General features: G+C 34.8%; 1 protein-coding gene across 1 annotated transcript in view; it reads right to left on the minus strand.

Annotated features, from left to right (window-relative positions):
- Positions 1-908: 908 nt before the first annotated feature.
- Col3a1 (collagen type III alpha 1 chain) overlaps positions 909-16,970 on the minus strand; it is a 38,273-nt gene continuing 22,211 nt past the window's right edge. Inside the window, exons 25-51 of the mRNA XM_027924825.2 lie at positions 16,811-16,864; positions 16,643-16,696; positions 16,280-16,333; positions 15,728-15,781; positions 15,364-15,408; positions 14,533-14,631; positions 14,339-14,446; positions 14,055-14,108; positions 12,557-12,610; positions 12,413-12,466; positions 11,666-11,719; positions 10,843-10,950; positions 10,529-10,582; positions 10,150-10,203; positions 9,785-9,946; positions 9,559-9,666; positions 8,464-8,571; positions 7,688-7,741; positions 7,495-7,602; positions 6,965-7,018; positions 6,472-6,579; positions 6,131-6,184; positions 5,927-6,034; positions 4,761-5,055; positions 3,332-3,519; positions 2,722-2,964; positions 909-1,994 (exon numbers count right to left, since the gene is read on the minus strand). Coding sequence (XP_027780626.2) covers positions 1,848-1,994; positions 2,722-2,964; positions 3,332-3,519; positions 4,761-5,055; positions 5,927-6,034; positions 6,131-6,184; positions 6,472-6,579; positions 6,965-7,018; positions 7,495-7,602; positions 7,688-7,741; positions 8,464-8,571; positions 9,559-9,666; positions 9,785-9,946; positions 10,150-10,203; positions 10,529-10,582; positions 10,843-10,950; positions 11,666-11,719; positions 12,413-12,466; positions 12,557-12,610; positions 14,055-14,108; positions 14,339-14,446; positions 14,533-14,631; positions 15,364-15,408; positions 15,728-15,781; positions 16,280-16,333; positions 16,643-16,696; positions 16,811-16,864 — 2,637 coding nt within the window. The 3' untranslated portion in view covers positions 909-1,847. The remainder of the gene's footprint in view (positions 1,995-2,721; positions 2,965-3,331; positions 3,520-4,760; positions 5,056-5,926; positions 6,035-6,130; positions 6,185-6,471; positions 6,580-6,964; positions 7,019-7,494; positions 7,603-7,687; positions 7,742-8,463; positions 8,572-9,558; positions 9,667-9,784; positions 9,947-10,149; positions 10,204-10,528; positions 10,583-10,842; positions 10,951-11,665; positions 11,720-12,412; positions 12,467-12,556; positions 12,611-14,054; positions 14,109-14,338; positions 14,447-14,532; positions 14,632-15,363; positions 15,409-15,727; positions 15,782-16,279; positions 16,334-16,642; positions 16,697-16,810; positions 16,865-16,970) is intronic.

A 16,970-nucleotide genomic window follows, 5' to 3' on the forward strand; every position in this document is an offset into this window, starting at 1 on the left:
TCAAATTATAAAGTATTCAAGATCATACTAATTTTATTCATGGTGACTATAAGGATAAAAACTTGATGGTGGAGGGGGCTGACCCACAAGGTCAAAGTGACAGCATATAGAGATGGTAGAAAATGCTTCATCTTGAAATTATTTTAAATATTTTTAGAAAAGTATTAGTTTAATTTTTAATGGGCAATAAAATTTGTGTGTATTTATCATATACAACATGATGTTTTGAAACAGGTATACATTGTGGAATGGCTAAATCAAGCTAATTAGCATAATCATACCTTATCTACTTTTTTCTTTTTGGTGAGAACACTTAAGATCTACTCTCTTAGCAATTTTCAGGAATACAGTGCATTGTTGTTAACTATAGTTTTCATGTTGTACAAAAGATCTCTCAAGTTTATTCCTGTAATCTGACTCTAATTTTCTCTCCTTCAACCAATATCTTTCCAAACTTGTCTCACCTACAGCCCCTACTAACTGATACATTACTTCTCTTTAATGAGTTCAACTTTTTTAGATTCTAAATATGGGTGAAATTATGTGATATTTTTCCATTATTCTGAATAGTAAAGTGTTTTGCTGGATCAGTCTTCCTCCCTGATCATTCCCACTTTAGTGACACCCTATTTACTATGTTACCATTCCTGGAGACTAATCCTTTCAAACAGAATGCTCTCAGTTTTCAATATGCTCCAAGAACTCCACTAAATATGATCTAAAAATCTGCATGATTCCCTCCTGAGCATTCTCTCTATTCTGAACATGTTATATAATTTCATATTCTCAAATCGTTGTATAATTAAACTTGAAAGTTATAATTGAATCTATTTTTCAAGAAAATCATTAGAGTTCTTGGGTGTAGACATGTATTCGTTAGACCTGTGAACAGTGACGAAAACCAGGAGTGTTTCATTATGATATTTTATTATGGGTGTCTGTAAGAAAAAAAGATCAACAACCACATACAAGCTTACAAAGGAAAATTTCAAAACATTCTCCGTGTTATTGTGACAAAAGCAGCCCCGTAATTTGTTTGATTTTTACAGGATGAAGGGACAGATTCCCTGTGGCATGCCAATTAATCTTTCTGATGGGAGACAGGTACAGACATTGTGCATTCATGGTTTGAAAGCAGAGTTCTGAAAGTGAAAGTTCATTAGCACCATAACATGTGTCTTTAAAGCCTCCCAAATGTTTTTCATTTTCACCAGCAATGACAAGTAAAGAGAGAAGCACCTTGAATAGCATTTGATAGCCAAGATGAAGATAACTGTGGCTTAGAAAATGTTTGCTTAAGTTTTTGGACTACCTTTTTTTTTTTTTTTAACCAATGTTCTAGGAAATTAATCAATGAGATTCATACATTTGGTCATCTTACACAAATTGTTCAGTCTTCTGGGACTCAAAGAATTTATCTGTTTCTGACCAGTTGAGGTAGTTAAAGAGGGAGGTCATTTCTAATTTCATGTCTGACTATTTCAGAAAGAAAGATTATCTTTTACTGGTGAGCACAATTATTGCTGTACAGATGGGCTAGGATTCAAGAATGTAACACAGTGTTATTGTAAGAGTGTTGAAGTTTATTTATTATAGCACCATTGAGACATTTTGAAATTGGAATTGGTAAAAAAATAAAACAAAAAGCATTTGAACTGTATTTGTAGAACAGCAAAAAAAAAAAAAAAAAAGTATCCTTTTTTTGTCAAATTACACATTTTCCAAAAATTTTGGAAATAAATAACTGGAATTTAGTTGGTCACTTGTACTGGTTGACAAGGTTAGAACAAAAGGAACACATATGGAATGTGGAATTTTTTTTGCTGGAGTTTCAGATAGAGTTTGGCTTATAGAAAGCAAACAGGGCCAATGTCCACACCAAATTCTTGATCAGGACCACCAACATCATAGGGTGCAATATCTATAATAGGTAGTCTCACTGCCTTGCGTGTTCTATATTCAAAGACTGTTTTGCTCCATTCCCCAGTGTGTTTCTGTAAAAAAGATCAAAAAAGTATAAGTGATCATGACTTTACAATTACTTAGAAATTTCCTTATGACTAAACTGAAAAATATTTTTCTTTACTAAGGAAGTTTAAGTGTGCCATGTTATCTTTTATATATATGAGACCTGCTTTATTTAAAATTTTAATCCTTTAGTTGCTAAACAATACTCTTAGTCAAAAGTCTCATGGGACTGGAGGGTAGACCCAGTAGAAAGATTGTCACAGTCCTCCCCGTTCTCCAGAGGCCTGGTTCTGGTTATTGTTACCAGGCATATATTTGCTTACTAAAAAGTGGACTGATCATCCCCAGTGGAACTTGCTAACATTATCAGCAAGATCTTCCTTTGTTCATAAATGCAAATAACACAAGATAGATTTGAAGTTAACCTGAAGTTTTATAAGAGAAGAGATTGTGCATTGAATTCATATAATAACTATTATGCAGAACATATAGAACCATAAAAATTATCACAACCCAATTATCTAGTAAAATTTATATTACAGGTTTAAACTTCAACTGCTTTCCACCTGGAAGTTAAGATCTATTTTTGTGGTATGTAACATTCTCTGCAGTGCATTGGTAGAAGCTATGCCAAATTCACAACAAATGTCATCTTTTGTTTGCCCTGTTGTTTTTATTTTTTCATTTCAAAAAATGATTAATCAAGAAATGCTAACTGCAATATGAACTATGTAGATAAAACTCATTACTTACAGTGCAACCATCCTCCAGAACTGTGTATGTGAATTTGCTACTTCCTTCAGCCTTGAATTCACCTTCATTTGACCCCATCAACTTCAGGGCTTTCTTTACATTCCCACTGGCCTGATCCATGTATGCAATGCTATTCTTGCAGTGATATGTGATGTTCTGGGAGGCCCGGCTTGAGAGAAGTCGGAGATATGCCAATTGAACATCGAGCACATCTTCAGGAAGTTCAGGATTGCCATAGCTAAACTGTAATAGGGAATAAATAAAAATGATCAAACATTATAGTTTTACCTTCATGTAAGAGCTTCATGTAGTAATAGTATGAATGTTGCAATATAAGCTATTCATATATAAATATAAATATATTTTTATGGTGTGCCAGAGTAAAATATTCTTAAGAAGTGAAAAAAAAGATGTTTGCCTGCAAAGTAATTCAATCTAGTTTAGCTCTTATTGAGAGGAAAGTTATAAAAGCATAGTCACCTCAATATACAAGAGTCCTTTGGACTCTTCTATGTATTAATTAACATAGCTTTGTGATGCACAGTTAGGAGGAACAGAATATCTTGGGTAAGTAGGGATGACTTACTTCAAAAGGTATGTCCTTTCTTACCTGAAAACCACCATCCATTGACTCTCCAAACCAGACATGTTTCTTCTCAGCCCCAGTATCTGTCCACCAGTTCTTACGTGGAACAGTCAAAGGACTAGCCTGTATGCATGTTTCCCCAGTTTCCATGTTACAGAATACTTTGATAGCATCCATCTTGCAACCTTGGTTAGGATCAACCCAATATTCTCCTGAATAGTCAAGAAAAAAAAAGTACAATAGGTATTGTTAATAAAATCCAGTAATGAGACTTGAACCAGAATGTCTTTGTTTACTGATAAGACATAATAGTGTCAACTGCTAATGGTTTTATATTTTATGTATAGTATATAGAGAATATTTAAAATGAAATTACCAAGGTAAAAAGTTAGCTTTAACTGTAGAAAATGGCAAAATAAATATAATGTCTTGGTTTTGAATAATGGAGATATACTAAGCCAAGAACTTTTGATTGGTGTATATGATGTGGTAAATTCACTTCTTTTTTAAAAAAAAAGAGTGAATATCTAATGTGAATTTGTTTAACAAAATAAGCTGGCTGTCTAATCCAGAATTATGTCAATCTATCTAAACCTATTTTAATCAATTTGTACAAGTAACTCAGACCAAGGCAATACTCTGTATCTAGATACTTACAAGCTTGAAATAATTTTGTTTTTAAGAAATAGTTAACTTAATGTGTGAAAAACCTTCCACTATAACAATATTCTATGTAATTCTTTAACATTTTTTCATTTGTTTCTAAATTTGAAATTTTTAATAATGAGACTTTACAATTAGGTAAATTATAATACATACACACAGCAATAGCCAAATTACACTAAAATGATGCATATTTAATCCTGAGAATGCAATGACATTATGTCACTTTATCACTCACATCACTCTGATAATATTCAGAAATATACTAAGCTATGATTTGTATTACAATTTCTACAAAATTATTCTTAAGTTTTTCTATATTTGAAATATCTTGAAGTTATTTATGTTACACTTTAAATATTTTGTCACAGCATTTTCAATTCAGTTAACAGTATTTACTAATTTGGCTTAAAAATATTTTCCATTCACAGTGAGGAAAAATAATACAAGGGGGAGAAATGAATGACAGTAGAGGGGGTAGAGAGAGAAGAGGGGAGGGGAGGGGAGGGGAGGGGGGATAGTAGAGGATAGGAAAGGCAGCAGAACACAACAGACACTAGTATGGCAATATGTAAATCAATGGATGTGTAACTGATGTGATTCTGCAATCTGTATATGGGGTAAAAATGGGAGTTCATAACCCACTTGAATCAAAGTGTGAAATATGATATATCAAGAAATTTGTAATGTTTTGAACAGCCAACAATAAAAAATTAAAAACAAAAATTCTAAAATAAGCAGCTTTGTCTTTAGTCCTGTGGCCATGAGTATTTAAGACTCTCAAACATACCACTCTTGAGTTCAGGATGGCAGAATTTCAGGTCTCTGCAGTTCCTAGCAGGGTTTTTACGAGAACCATCAGGACTAATGAGGCTTTCTATTTGTCCGTTAACAGATTTCAGCGAAGACATAATTTCTTCAGTGTTGATTTTGAAATCCATTGGTTCATCTCCATAATAAGGTGCAAAACCACCAGATTTTTCACCTCCAACCCCACCTAGGGCGGCAGCCCCACCACCACAGCAAGGACCAGGGGCACCAGGGGGTCCAGGAGGGCCTGGTTGTCCTGGGTGTCCTGGGGAGCCCTAGAATAGGTAAAAACATGAATCACTGAAGTGTTATTGTTTGGTTGCCGCTGAAAGATTATACCACTCATCCAAGAAAATGCATTGAAAACAACTCATATGTTGTGTCATAGTTACTTTAACAAATGTTCACTTGGGTGCTTTTATAGTCACATTATTATAAACTTAAATAACTATAATTCACAACCAAGAAATGTATTGTTCCACTATGTAAATGTAAGTAGTGTTTAAGAATATATTTTACTCTATCATTTGTCTGTATAAAGAATGTAGGCAAACAGCCCAGAAAACACAACTCTAACACTGTCATCATAGCGGGAACAAAATAAGGAAACCTAGGTTCTGATCCCAAATTTTCCATTAGCCTGGAGTCTTTGGGTTGATCACTTATTTGTGTTTTCATTGCTCCATGCATAGTTTGTAGATATAATGGTTTATATTTCATTTACCTTAAAGGTGTGAGACAGGAATGTATTAGAAATGATGGTATCAGTAGCAATATAAGAATCACAACAGTGAAAGTTTAGAAGTAAATTCACTACATACATGCAAATTGCCAAGATTATCCCAGTTGTGAATTCTAGAGAATGAGATCGAAACTTGCCTGGTTCATTTGGTTAATTGAGCAGATAACATTATTTTAAGTTACCAGTTATCAAACTATAAAACCTTTTTTTTCCCCTTGTTCTTATAGTTTGGAGGAAAAAGTCTTAATGCAGTCAAGAATGTTTTGGAGTTATTGCTGGTTTTCTAAATCAAATTATTACTTTGTATTTAACTCACTACATCAGTTTGATAACATTGTACAGAATTTCTGAAAATGTGAAGATTGCAGAAAATTAAGTATACACATGTTCAAGTGATGTCTTACCTCAGATCCTCTTTCACCTCTGTTACCTCGAGGCCCTGGTGGTCCAATGGGACCTGGATGTCCAGAGGTTCCATCTTTTCCAGGAGGTCCATGAGGTCCAACAGGTCCCTAAGAAATTATCACAATATCATAAAGTTAGAATAACTTCCTATAGTGAAAACATTTTAAAATGTGGACCTTCCAATGTATGTCTGTAGTACTTACTCTGGGGCCTGCAGGTCCTGGACTACCAACAGCACCCTGGTGACCAGAAGGACCCTAGAAAGAAAAGAAGTATAAATATAAGTGACATCCTTAAAAATTTTTAGGAAACTGAACATTTATGATCAGATCAAAAAAACATGATGATCCTAATGAGTTGTGCTTTTCTTTTTAATTTCCACACTGTTTTATGCCTAGTGTTATTTCAAATAAATTCTTGAACTATTTTTTAATTCCTTCTGGCATATACTTTCAGAGATGGAAAGTTTTCTCAGTCTTTAAATTTTTCTCCACTCATCAGTTAAGTGCATTCAAGGAGATTTTCTAACAATGGATGTACTTACAGGAGAACCTGGGGGGCCTGGATTGCCTGGGAATCCTCGATGTCCTTTGATACCATTAGAGCCACGTTCGCCAGTTTCACCTTTGTCACCACGTGGGCCTTGAGGACCCTTTAGAAATATGTTTAAAATTAAGGCCATATACATGCATACACTTTGAAATAATAAAATAGAATTTATAGAAATTAAATTTCTTGTATGGCATTCTAGTTAGAAATCCCCATAAACAGACACTTCACACATTCATGAAACAATAAAGACTGCTTTTTGTGGTTGCTTCAACTTTGTGCTACTAAATGCATGGAATTCCAATAACTGATGTTTATATCCTTGACCTCAAAGAATTTTTAGAACCTGAATTGTATTCTGTATCGCCAAAGGGGAGTTTATATTTGTTACAAAGTTGTATATTGTGTTATTCTCTTTTCCTGACCATGCCAGAAAATAGAATATTTCCTGCACTGTATGATGAGTTAAAACAGAGAACGAAACTTACAGGAGCACCTCGGGAACCAGCAGGACCAGGAGCACCAGCAGGACCAGCAGGGCCCTGGGACAAAAACAAACAAATGAACAAATAAACATAGAATTGTTTATGTTCATTAGTACAATTTTGTTTTGAAAAGTTAACAATTTCATTGTGAAGGAACAATAGCATGCATTATTAGAAATTTGCTTTGTCCTTCAAAGTCCTTTTCCTATTTGTATCTATACAAGGGGGGTCTAACCTGGAAAGCTAGACAATAGTTCTATTAATTTAGTTTTGTATTTACTCAGCATACAGATTGTTGTTCTGATTAACACTGTTTCAGGTTTTAGATAGGAATTTTTTCATTGACTAAATGCTAGAAACTCCTATTACATCTTGATTATTGTATTTGCCTAAGAACCACTAGTATAAGAACTGTAACATAAATCAGAACAGATATTTTGGTCAGAAGATTTGACATTCTATCTTCTCATTGCAAATCTTTTTCATTGAGAAAAACAGACAAGTAAAGAGAGGCAGTGCTGATCAGGACTCACAGCTTCTCCTCTGTCACCACTCTTTCCAGCTGGACCAACAGGACCAGGTGGGCCTGGATGACCAGGAGCACCAGGGGCACCAGGAGAGCCATTTTCACCACGATCACCCTGGGGACAAATTCACAAATCCAAAATAAATGAGATGATCACGTGCTTATAGTACACATACTTATGATTCATGTGTTTGTTATACCTTGCCACCAGGAGCACCATCTCGGCCTGGCAGACCATCTGATCCAGGGTTTCCCTGATTAAAAGAGAGAGAGAGAGAGGGAAAGGAAATAAACTTCCTTCAAACCATCCAAATACAATATAAACCACTCATTCTTAATGGGGCAATATAGTTCTCAAGGTGTGGAAATCAGTTCTTGGGCAATAAGTTGTAGGTATTACAATGCAGTTTGGCCCTTCGAAGCATCATAAAACCTGAACAGATATGGAGTATTTATAGGATACTAAATTTTATAAGGTGGAATAAGGTGATATGATTAGGAAAAAAAAAGTTTGAGAAAAAGTGATCTGATAATGGAAGTCTACTTGATAATTCCACATTTTATACATATATCAAAATATCACATGGTATCTATTCACATATACAATTAAGATTTGTCAATTTAAAACATTAATTTAAAAATCTAAAATAATAAGAAATGACTAATCGCAGATAACTGAGGAACATTTCATCAAAAAAAATGACGTAAATTGAGGCTCTCTCTACTAACTTGTTTCTTAATTTAGCTACAATTCATATTTTCTCATGATTATTTATTGGGTCAATATTAAGGACCAGAGCCCTTAAAGGCTATTCTGAGTTGCAATAGGAAGAATATATTATTAGAGAAGCAAAGAGAACTTGGCTACTTGGCCATATTTATACTCTCAGATATTAAGGCTCAATTGTATTTCTCTTTAGGTAAGTGACTAAATTCTACCTGACTTGTTGAACATCTCCTAAGAATTGCTACTTACATCTCTTCCAGGTTCACCAGCTGCACCAGCCAGACCAGGGAGACCTTGGGGTCCAGGAGGACCACGTTCCCCATTGTGGCCACTAGCACCTGGTTTCCCACTTTCACCCTGTGTACAGAGGAGTAAAAGATATTACCTTAACTCAAGAAATCAATTAATATGGTGTTATCACATCTCTTTATTTTTCATAGAAATATCTTGTTTTACTCAATTTCTACTGAAGTTCTTTTCCCTACACTATGCCCACCATGGGGCAAAATTAGAGGGGGAGCAAGCTTCTTGCATTTTCTCATTTGTTCAGTGACTTGGGATATTAAGGGAATGCATAATTACACAGATTATCTTATTCAGAGTACATTCTAAAGTGAGTTGTATAAATAGACAGGAGTAATGCAAGAAAATATAATGGTTTACTATCAAAGAACTATAGTTTTATGGTGACTATTAGACTAGCTTTTATTGAATACTTTTGCTATATGAAAACTATACATCTACTGGTTATACCATACAAATTAAGTACACTTAATATTAAAATTTTAATCTCATGACAATATTACTTGACATTTTCAAAAGTAATGCTTACTGTGTCATAATGTGAGCACAAATAAAAATGAAATTTGATTACCCTACTTACCAAATGGAACATTTTAAATGCTATGTACTAAAATATTATGGTAATACTAGTAAAAGTAAATGAAGACTGCAAAATGACTAGAGTGGATGGATAATAGGTATCAGTTAAAGACTTTCATAGATTTGTAAGCAAAGAATGTTACTTCCTTCAAGATTGACAGACAACAAGCTCAAGAATATTCACAACTTTCTTAACAGCAGTATTTGAGATGGTAAGATTATTTTTCTTTGATATTAATTTGCTTGTGTTTATATTTAAAACCTGATAATGATTTGCCTGTTTTTGTGTCCTGGGACCATTTAATAAAATTTGTGTTTCTGCAAATCTAAAAGTATACAAAAATGGAATCACTTAGAGAGTTTGAACCTATGAAATAAAAACCTCTCACACTTGATGGGATGAGGTGATCTCTGAATGCTATCAAAGAAACCAAGAGTCCAATGAAAGATGACTGCACTCACCTTGAGACCCTGAGGACCAGGACTTCCTCTAGGACCTGGCATGCCTGGTGGTCCTGCAAGACCCCGTGCTCCTGTAATCCCTGCAATTCCAAGTGGGCCTGGAGCTCCCTGTTGTGACAGATAATGAAGACTCAGTTCATCTTTATGTGACTATGCTTTCTTCTATTGAATTTATGATGGAGAGCAAAATAGTACTGTCAATTAATAGAGCAATGAAGCCACTCACCGGAGGTCCCTGGGCACCAGGTGGTCCCTTCTCTCCTGGTTGGCCAGCATCACCTTTTGGCCCAGCCACTCCAGGGTTGCCAGGAGAACCACTGTTACCTGCAGGACCTGGGGGTCCATCTTTGCCTGGAGCACCACTGGCGCCCGGTGGCCCTGGGTTACCCTACACAAAATTGTTGGAAATTTAAATATGAAAATTTAAGTATTAATGAAAAAGTGAATTTTTCTTTCCTTTTTTTTAAACCTTTTTTCAAGTAATTTTTTATGGGACTCAATAGAAAGTAGCAATATGTGTTTCTTGTCTTATAGCTATACGAATGCTCTTTCGGAAGTACATAATGAAAAAAAAAGTTATAAAAAACTTACATTATTGCCAGGAGGACCAGGAAGACCACGTGCACCAGGAAAGCCAGCAGCACCCTGTGAAATAATAGTGTGTGTGTATATATATATATATATATATATATATATATATATATATATATATATTTTTTTTTAATTTCAAAAGTAGAACAAGTAATGATTCACTGGAAACAAATATAAAGTATAAGAAATGTGATGGTATCAACATTCTACCTTGAAGTCACATATGGTTAGCTTTATCTCCTTGGAATTTACTTATTACTCATCAATAAGTGATAATAATTTCTATGTTCACTTTATGGCGCTAATATCTTTCAAGCAGTTTTTTTTTTTTTATATCAGTCAATGCTTTTCAATAATAGTTAAGAGGATCAATACTTACAGGACCACCAGGACTGCCACGCTCACCCTTTACACCTTGGGGACCAGGAGGACCCTGTATGAATGGAGGGAGAAAAGGGTTATTTAGTATAGCACCAAAAAAAAAAAAAGAACTTGAGAGAAGCATTTAACCTTCAATAACCAGTAAACTTATGAAGATTAAAATAACGTGAATGTTGTCCTATCTAGACTGCTGGAGCCAAGATTCAAATTTAGAATTATATGCCTATGAAAATTATGGCATGCTGTGTCAACATGAAGTATCAAATTCCTGATAAACCTGTGTTTTCCCTTAAAAGCTTAGAGAGTACTTACTGCAGGCCCTGCACCTCCAGGGGGCCCTGCAACTCCAGGAGGGCCTCCTTCACCTTTCTCACCAGGGGCGCCTCTTTCTCCTTTAGCACCAGGCTCACCATTCTGTCCCTGAAAGCAGAAACAAAGGCCTGTTGGCTGACATCCTTAACACTTGGTGTATCCTTATTTCTTTTCAGAATATAGCATTCTTCAGATGAAAGAAGTTGAAATAAAATAAGAATAGCGAGCTCTCGGAATCCATGCCAAAGTAAAGGCAATCAAAATATCCTCATGATAGAAAAAATTTATTAAGAAAGCCTGAGGTGTACGTAATTTGCCATTAGAAAGAAAGCCTTTCCAAGGATTTATGCGTTTGAAAATAATTCCTTTGATAAAAACTAAATTTAGAGAAAATTTTAATTAACATCATCTGATAATGGAAGAACTTTAAAGACCTTGGACACTTTTAAATCTATGATGTTGCTCTAGCCTCATTACCCAGACATAAATGCAGGACAGGTGTTTTTATTTCCATTTTTAATAGAATGAGAATATATGGGCTGGGGTTGTGGCTCAGTGGTAGAGTGCTCCCTTAGCATGCACAAGGCACCGGGTTTGATCCTCAGCACCACATAAATGTAAAATAAAGATATTGTATCCACCTAAAGCTTAAGAATAAATATTTTTTTTTTAAAAAAAGTGAGAATATATGTAAATTAAAGAAACACAGAGGTAAAATAACTTCTCAGGGAATAAGTGGCCCAAGAAAGACTAGAACCCTAAAGTTGAGTTATATTTCTATTTTGCAGCTGTGTGATATACTTGTTTAAACATGCATACTTACGGGAGCACCAGGGAAGCCAGCAGGGCCAGGAGGTCCATGCTCACCTCTCTCACCCTGCAGAGGAAAATATCCTCATTAGTCACAGTGAAGACCTTTCCCCCCAGGCAGTGCTTATTGTCCCCTGTGTCATCTTATTTTTCTTTTAAACAGGAAATGTGCAAAGATAACACACAGAGTTTAACTTCTGATGTCTTTACCACTTCTCAGCAAAATTCAGAGCAGACAACACCACAGCTATTGACTCTGTCTGCCTCTGACCATGGTTATTATTTGCAAGAAAACACAAACTTTTAAAATGTTGAAATATTTAGCACATTTAATTATCTAACTTTCAGAAATCTAAGCATTTAAAAATATGGTAAAACGGTTTATTGAAAAATCAGTTAATTAAAAAAGTCTATTAGATATCTATCTTGAGTCTTAACCCTGGAGTAGAGAATTTTTAACCTAGAAAGACTATCAGGTAAAGATTCTGTAGGTTTAAGAAACTCATTTACAAGTGTATATTACTTGTGCAATTTTAATTCTTCCAGAATTATTCAAGCAAGAAAGCATGGCTTACAAATGTCTCTTGTGGATTTTGTCATGTGTTCCTAGATATAGAACCTCCAAATTGAGGCTCAGGGTATCTGGGGCAGAATTATTAAAAAAAAAAAAAGTGTGTGTGGGGGGGCGGTGGGGAGGCAGAACAAGTAGCTATGTCCTGTGTGAGGTATGAAAATAGGTTGAAATGTCTTTAACACTTACAGGGCCACCACGAGGTCCAGCTATACCTGGAAGTCCAGGGGCACCACCTTCACCCTAAGAAGAGAATAAACAAATATTGTCTCTATCATGCATCCAAAAGTCTAAGTCATTTTATTCTTGTTAACAAACAGTTTTATGTGCTACCTTATCTCCAGGCTGACCAGCAGGGCCAGGGGGACCAATAGGACCAGTAGGACCCTGAGGAAAATAAAAATATACTTTTAAATTTTGAAGATAAAACACTTCATTTTTTCCATATTATTTAAAGAGAATGTTTACAACTTTTCATCAAATAAACTAGATAATATGATTTCATTTATGGCTTGAATGTTATGCTGATCATTGTGTGTAGTGATTAAAAAGTTTAGTAAATAGCAGATTCTCTGAGGATGATCCTAGAAAACAATAGGATTCAGCAGCAGTTTATTGATTCATTCATCATTTTTATCTCTATTGTAGAAGATAAATAGGATGTGATGAGAGATCTTAGCATAATGTCTTTTTAAAATTACATTCCTTTAATTCAACTGCTTGGTCATTTAAAATGTTTACTCAAAGTACTATCACTCACATTACATTTTGAAACTTACAAATATTAGTTTTATCCATATATCTATATCCATTTATACATAAATGATTAGGCATTTAAAAATAATTGAATGATGGCTTATCTATCTAGTCTGTCAAAAGTGAAGTATACATGAATTTCTTTAAGACGATTTCAGTAAATATGTCTATGAAATAACTTAGGTTTATTTGAGCCAGTCTAATCTAGAAGTTTGTTAATGTGAATAGGATTTTTATAATTTCTTGTATATTTTTAACTTTTATTTTGAAATGGCCACAGATTTGCAGAAGGATACAAAGAAATGGATAAGAAGTTCTGTCCACCAATATTCATATCTTACAGAACTATAGTAAGATATTAAACCAAGAAACTGACATTGGTGCAATCCATCTAGATTTCAGCAGTTACTTATGCAGTCCTGTGTGTGCCATGTGTGTATGGCTCTGTACAATTGTATCATGTGCTGCCTGCCAGGACTACCCCAAGACACTATGTCATCAGTGTACCACCTTCTTGTGCCACCTCTTTAGACCATATCCACCTCCTCTTGTTCCTAAATCCTTACAACAACTAACATGATCCACAACTCTTTAATTATGTTATTCTGTGACTATTAAGCAAGAATGAGAACATGCACTTTGTATCCCTTTGAAGTTGACTTTTCTTCAGTCAGTGATGTCCTTGAGGTTTGTATAAGTTGTGCATATCAATATTTCATTCCATTTATTGCCAATAGTATTCCATGATATGAATGTACCATGGAATTATAATGTTATTTAAAATAAAAAAGTTTTTTTAATAGCAATATTGATTATTTTGGATTATAGGTCTCATGATGACATTAATTTTAGACCTTTATCATAGTTTCGAGGGTTTTCATTTTTAGATCATCAAAGAATGATCAGGTAGTGATAGATGTAAACTAGTAACTTACATAATCAAATCATTTGGGTTCTTTTAATGCCCAGAAAAAGGACAAAGTATAGTTCTAAATTTATTATGAGGAACTGAACTAAGGGACTGTCCCATACCACACATGAATAAGGCCTGTTAATCCCAAATGTGAATGCTCACCCTTGGACCATCTTTTCCTGGAGCACCATCAGCACCAGCACTACCTGGTTCACCCTGTCAAATAAAACCAATTGTCATCAGATTGTAAGTATTCTCAGTGAGAATCTAGTAAGAGGAGCAACCCTCAGGATTTGCTGTGATTAGGCATTCTGATCCATCTCAAATTTTACTTAGTATAGAATGATAACATTAATTTTGAAAACAGATTATTTCTACTATATGGCTTTCCTTTAACCTACAATATCTGTTTCATTACATAATTAAGAGAAAAAACGTGTCAGTACCTTGTCACCTTTTGGGCCAGGACCTCCAGGACCTCCTCTTTCTCCAGGCATCCCTTGCAGACCAGGAGAACCAGCAGTACCAGGTGGCCCAGGGGGACCAGCAGGACCCTGAAATTATGGGAGAATAGTAAATGGAAAGAAAGAAATGAAATGTGTTTTCTAAAATATAGGGGAATTGAATTCTGTGGCATTACCTTTCCTCCTTCGGGGCCAGGGGGACCAGCTCCACCTCTGATACCTGGGGTCCCTGCCAACCCAGGAGGCCCACGTTCCCCAGGAGCACCAGCATCACCCTGTCATAGGAAAATGCAAATATTCAAGTTAGAAAATCCAGTGCTAAAAACAAAACAAAGGCAACTTAGATTATATAATTTTGATACAGGCCACTAGGTTCTTAAGATATTTTTGAGCAGTTTGGAAATTTTTATATTTGTAAAAAAATATTTATCAGTTGTATAGAAACTGAAAACTTAAACAGACTAAACAAGGAAAGTCAGATTCTTGTTCTGCCTAAGTATTAGTTTTCTTTGAAAAATTTATTATTTTATTCGCTTGGTAAATTTTGAAGTCGTTCTACAAATACAGTTTTCCTATAGAGAATTAATGCAGTATTTGCCTTTTGAGACTTCAAGCCCATGGCTGATTCTATACTGTTTATTATTACTGTCAGAGAATTGGATTTTCTAGATGAAGCAAATTTAATGTATTGGAAATGTCTTGAGCTTCCCTAAATGGACTTACCAAACATTTAAAATGTTGATTTTCTAAAGAAGTGCTAGTTTGGCTTAACATTTTTTTTTCTTTTAGAGAGAGAGAAATTTTTTAATTTTTTTTTTTTTTTTTTTTTAGTTTTCAGCGGACACACATCTTTGTATGTGGTGTTGAGGATCGAACGCGGGCCGCACGCATGCCAGAAGAGCGCGCTACCGCTTGAGCCATGTCTCCAGCCCTGGCTTAACATTCTTAAAATGCATTACAAATGAATTGCTGTATAATGAGGAAAAAGAGAGAAACCGATATATTACCTTTCCTCCGGGAGCTCCAGGAGAACCAGCTTCTCCCTTTGGACCCTAGGAAGTGGGTATTACATGATTAAGTCCATATTAAAATGCATTATGTAAATATAAGCAGTAAATATATACACCTTGTTTGTTCATCTTGTAAAATTGTTTAAATCTTGAAGTTTTGTACTCTTTATTTAGTTCCTTTATTTTATAGTAAAATTCAAACATTCCAGGTGATTTTTAAATTATCATTTTTGTTTTGATAATGAATATTTCAAAACTAAATATCACAACTTATATGCCATAGGATGAAAAAGTGAAAAAGTTAATAATTGATGCATGATTACTATTTATTATAAGTTTCTAAACATAAAATGGCACTTACTGGTTCACCAGGTTTTCCATTTTCTCCTGGAGGACCACCAGTTCCAGGTAAGCCCTACAGAGAGACATATTTGTATTATGTGATCACTTCAAACAGTGCTTTCCATATAAACATATTTTTTCAAGATATTCAAAGAAGTTTTCATAGTATTTCTAGAGATATACAGTTTGTGTTACTCAAAATCCAATGACAAAGATGAGATAATAATATCTTCCACGTCTGTGCTAATCTCTTTCCTATTGCTATATATAAAAATGAGTTGATAAAAATGGCAAGACAAATTTAGTTACATGGATCTATATTATAATGAAAAATAAATGTGAACACACAGAGCTATGAGTTTAATTCTTTCTTAGTAACTTAATGTGTACATTCTGAAATAGGTATTGAAGACATGTCAACCTCTTAACATTGACCAGCATTTTAGGACTAAAGACAAACTTATCAAAAAATTCGAACAGCCAATTCACTCAACAAAATAATTATAAAAGCAAATTATAGGATTGTCTGGTAAAAGCAAGTACCAGTGAAGTCTAAAGAAGAAGATCTTACTTGTAATCCTTGGGGACCAGGAGGTCCTGAGTCTCCCTTGTCACCAGATGGCCCCTATGTAGAAAAATATAATGATATACTCCATTACAAAAGGCCATTTCATCTTAGTCTACGCTTGACATTTTGGCAGGCTTATAATTTAATTTAAAATAAAAGGGTGTGAAGAGGGGAAGTCTGGGCTGTGAAAGCAATCCAACGAAGACTATTACCATGCATACTATTGCAAGCTTTTAACTAGATAACTAAACAAATTCACAATTTCTTTGGTAAATTACAATGACACAGTGTCAGAGAGAGTCCAAAGTCTTCCCCCTACCCAAACTCCACCCCACTTCCATCTCTAATTTATGTGAGTCAACTTACAGTAGGTCCTGGGGGACCCTGAGGACCAGTTTCACCATTCTTTCCAGGGGGACCCTAAAGACAACAAATTAGAGGAGCACAGTTAATTAGATAACAAAGAGAAGTCCTAAGGGTGGACATGAATGCATCTATGAGAAGGCTAGAAATAAGTAGATGAAAGGTACCTACCGGAAGGCCAGGCCCTCCAGGGCCACCTCGTTCTCCATTCTTGCCAGGAGCACCCTAAAGAAAAAAATGACCAATATTTACCAATTTAAAGAAAGATCACAAATATCATAAATATGGTTACCTCCTATATTTTTTTTACCTTGAACTTGGGTTTTATTTA

The sequence above is a fragment of the Marmota flaviventris genome, chromosome 11 (assembly GCF_047511675.1).
Source record: "Marmota flaviventris isolate mMarFla1 chromosome 11, mMarFla1.hap1, whole genome shotgun sequence".
NCBI classification, from domain to species: domain Eukaryota; kingdom Metazoa; phylum Chordata; class Mammalia; order Rodentia; family Sciuridae; genus Marmota; species Marmota flaviventris.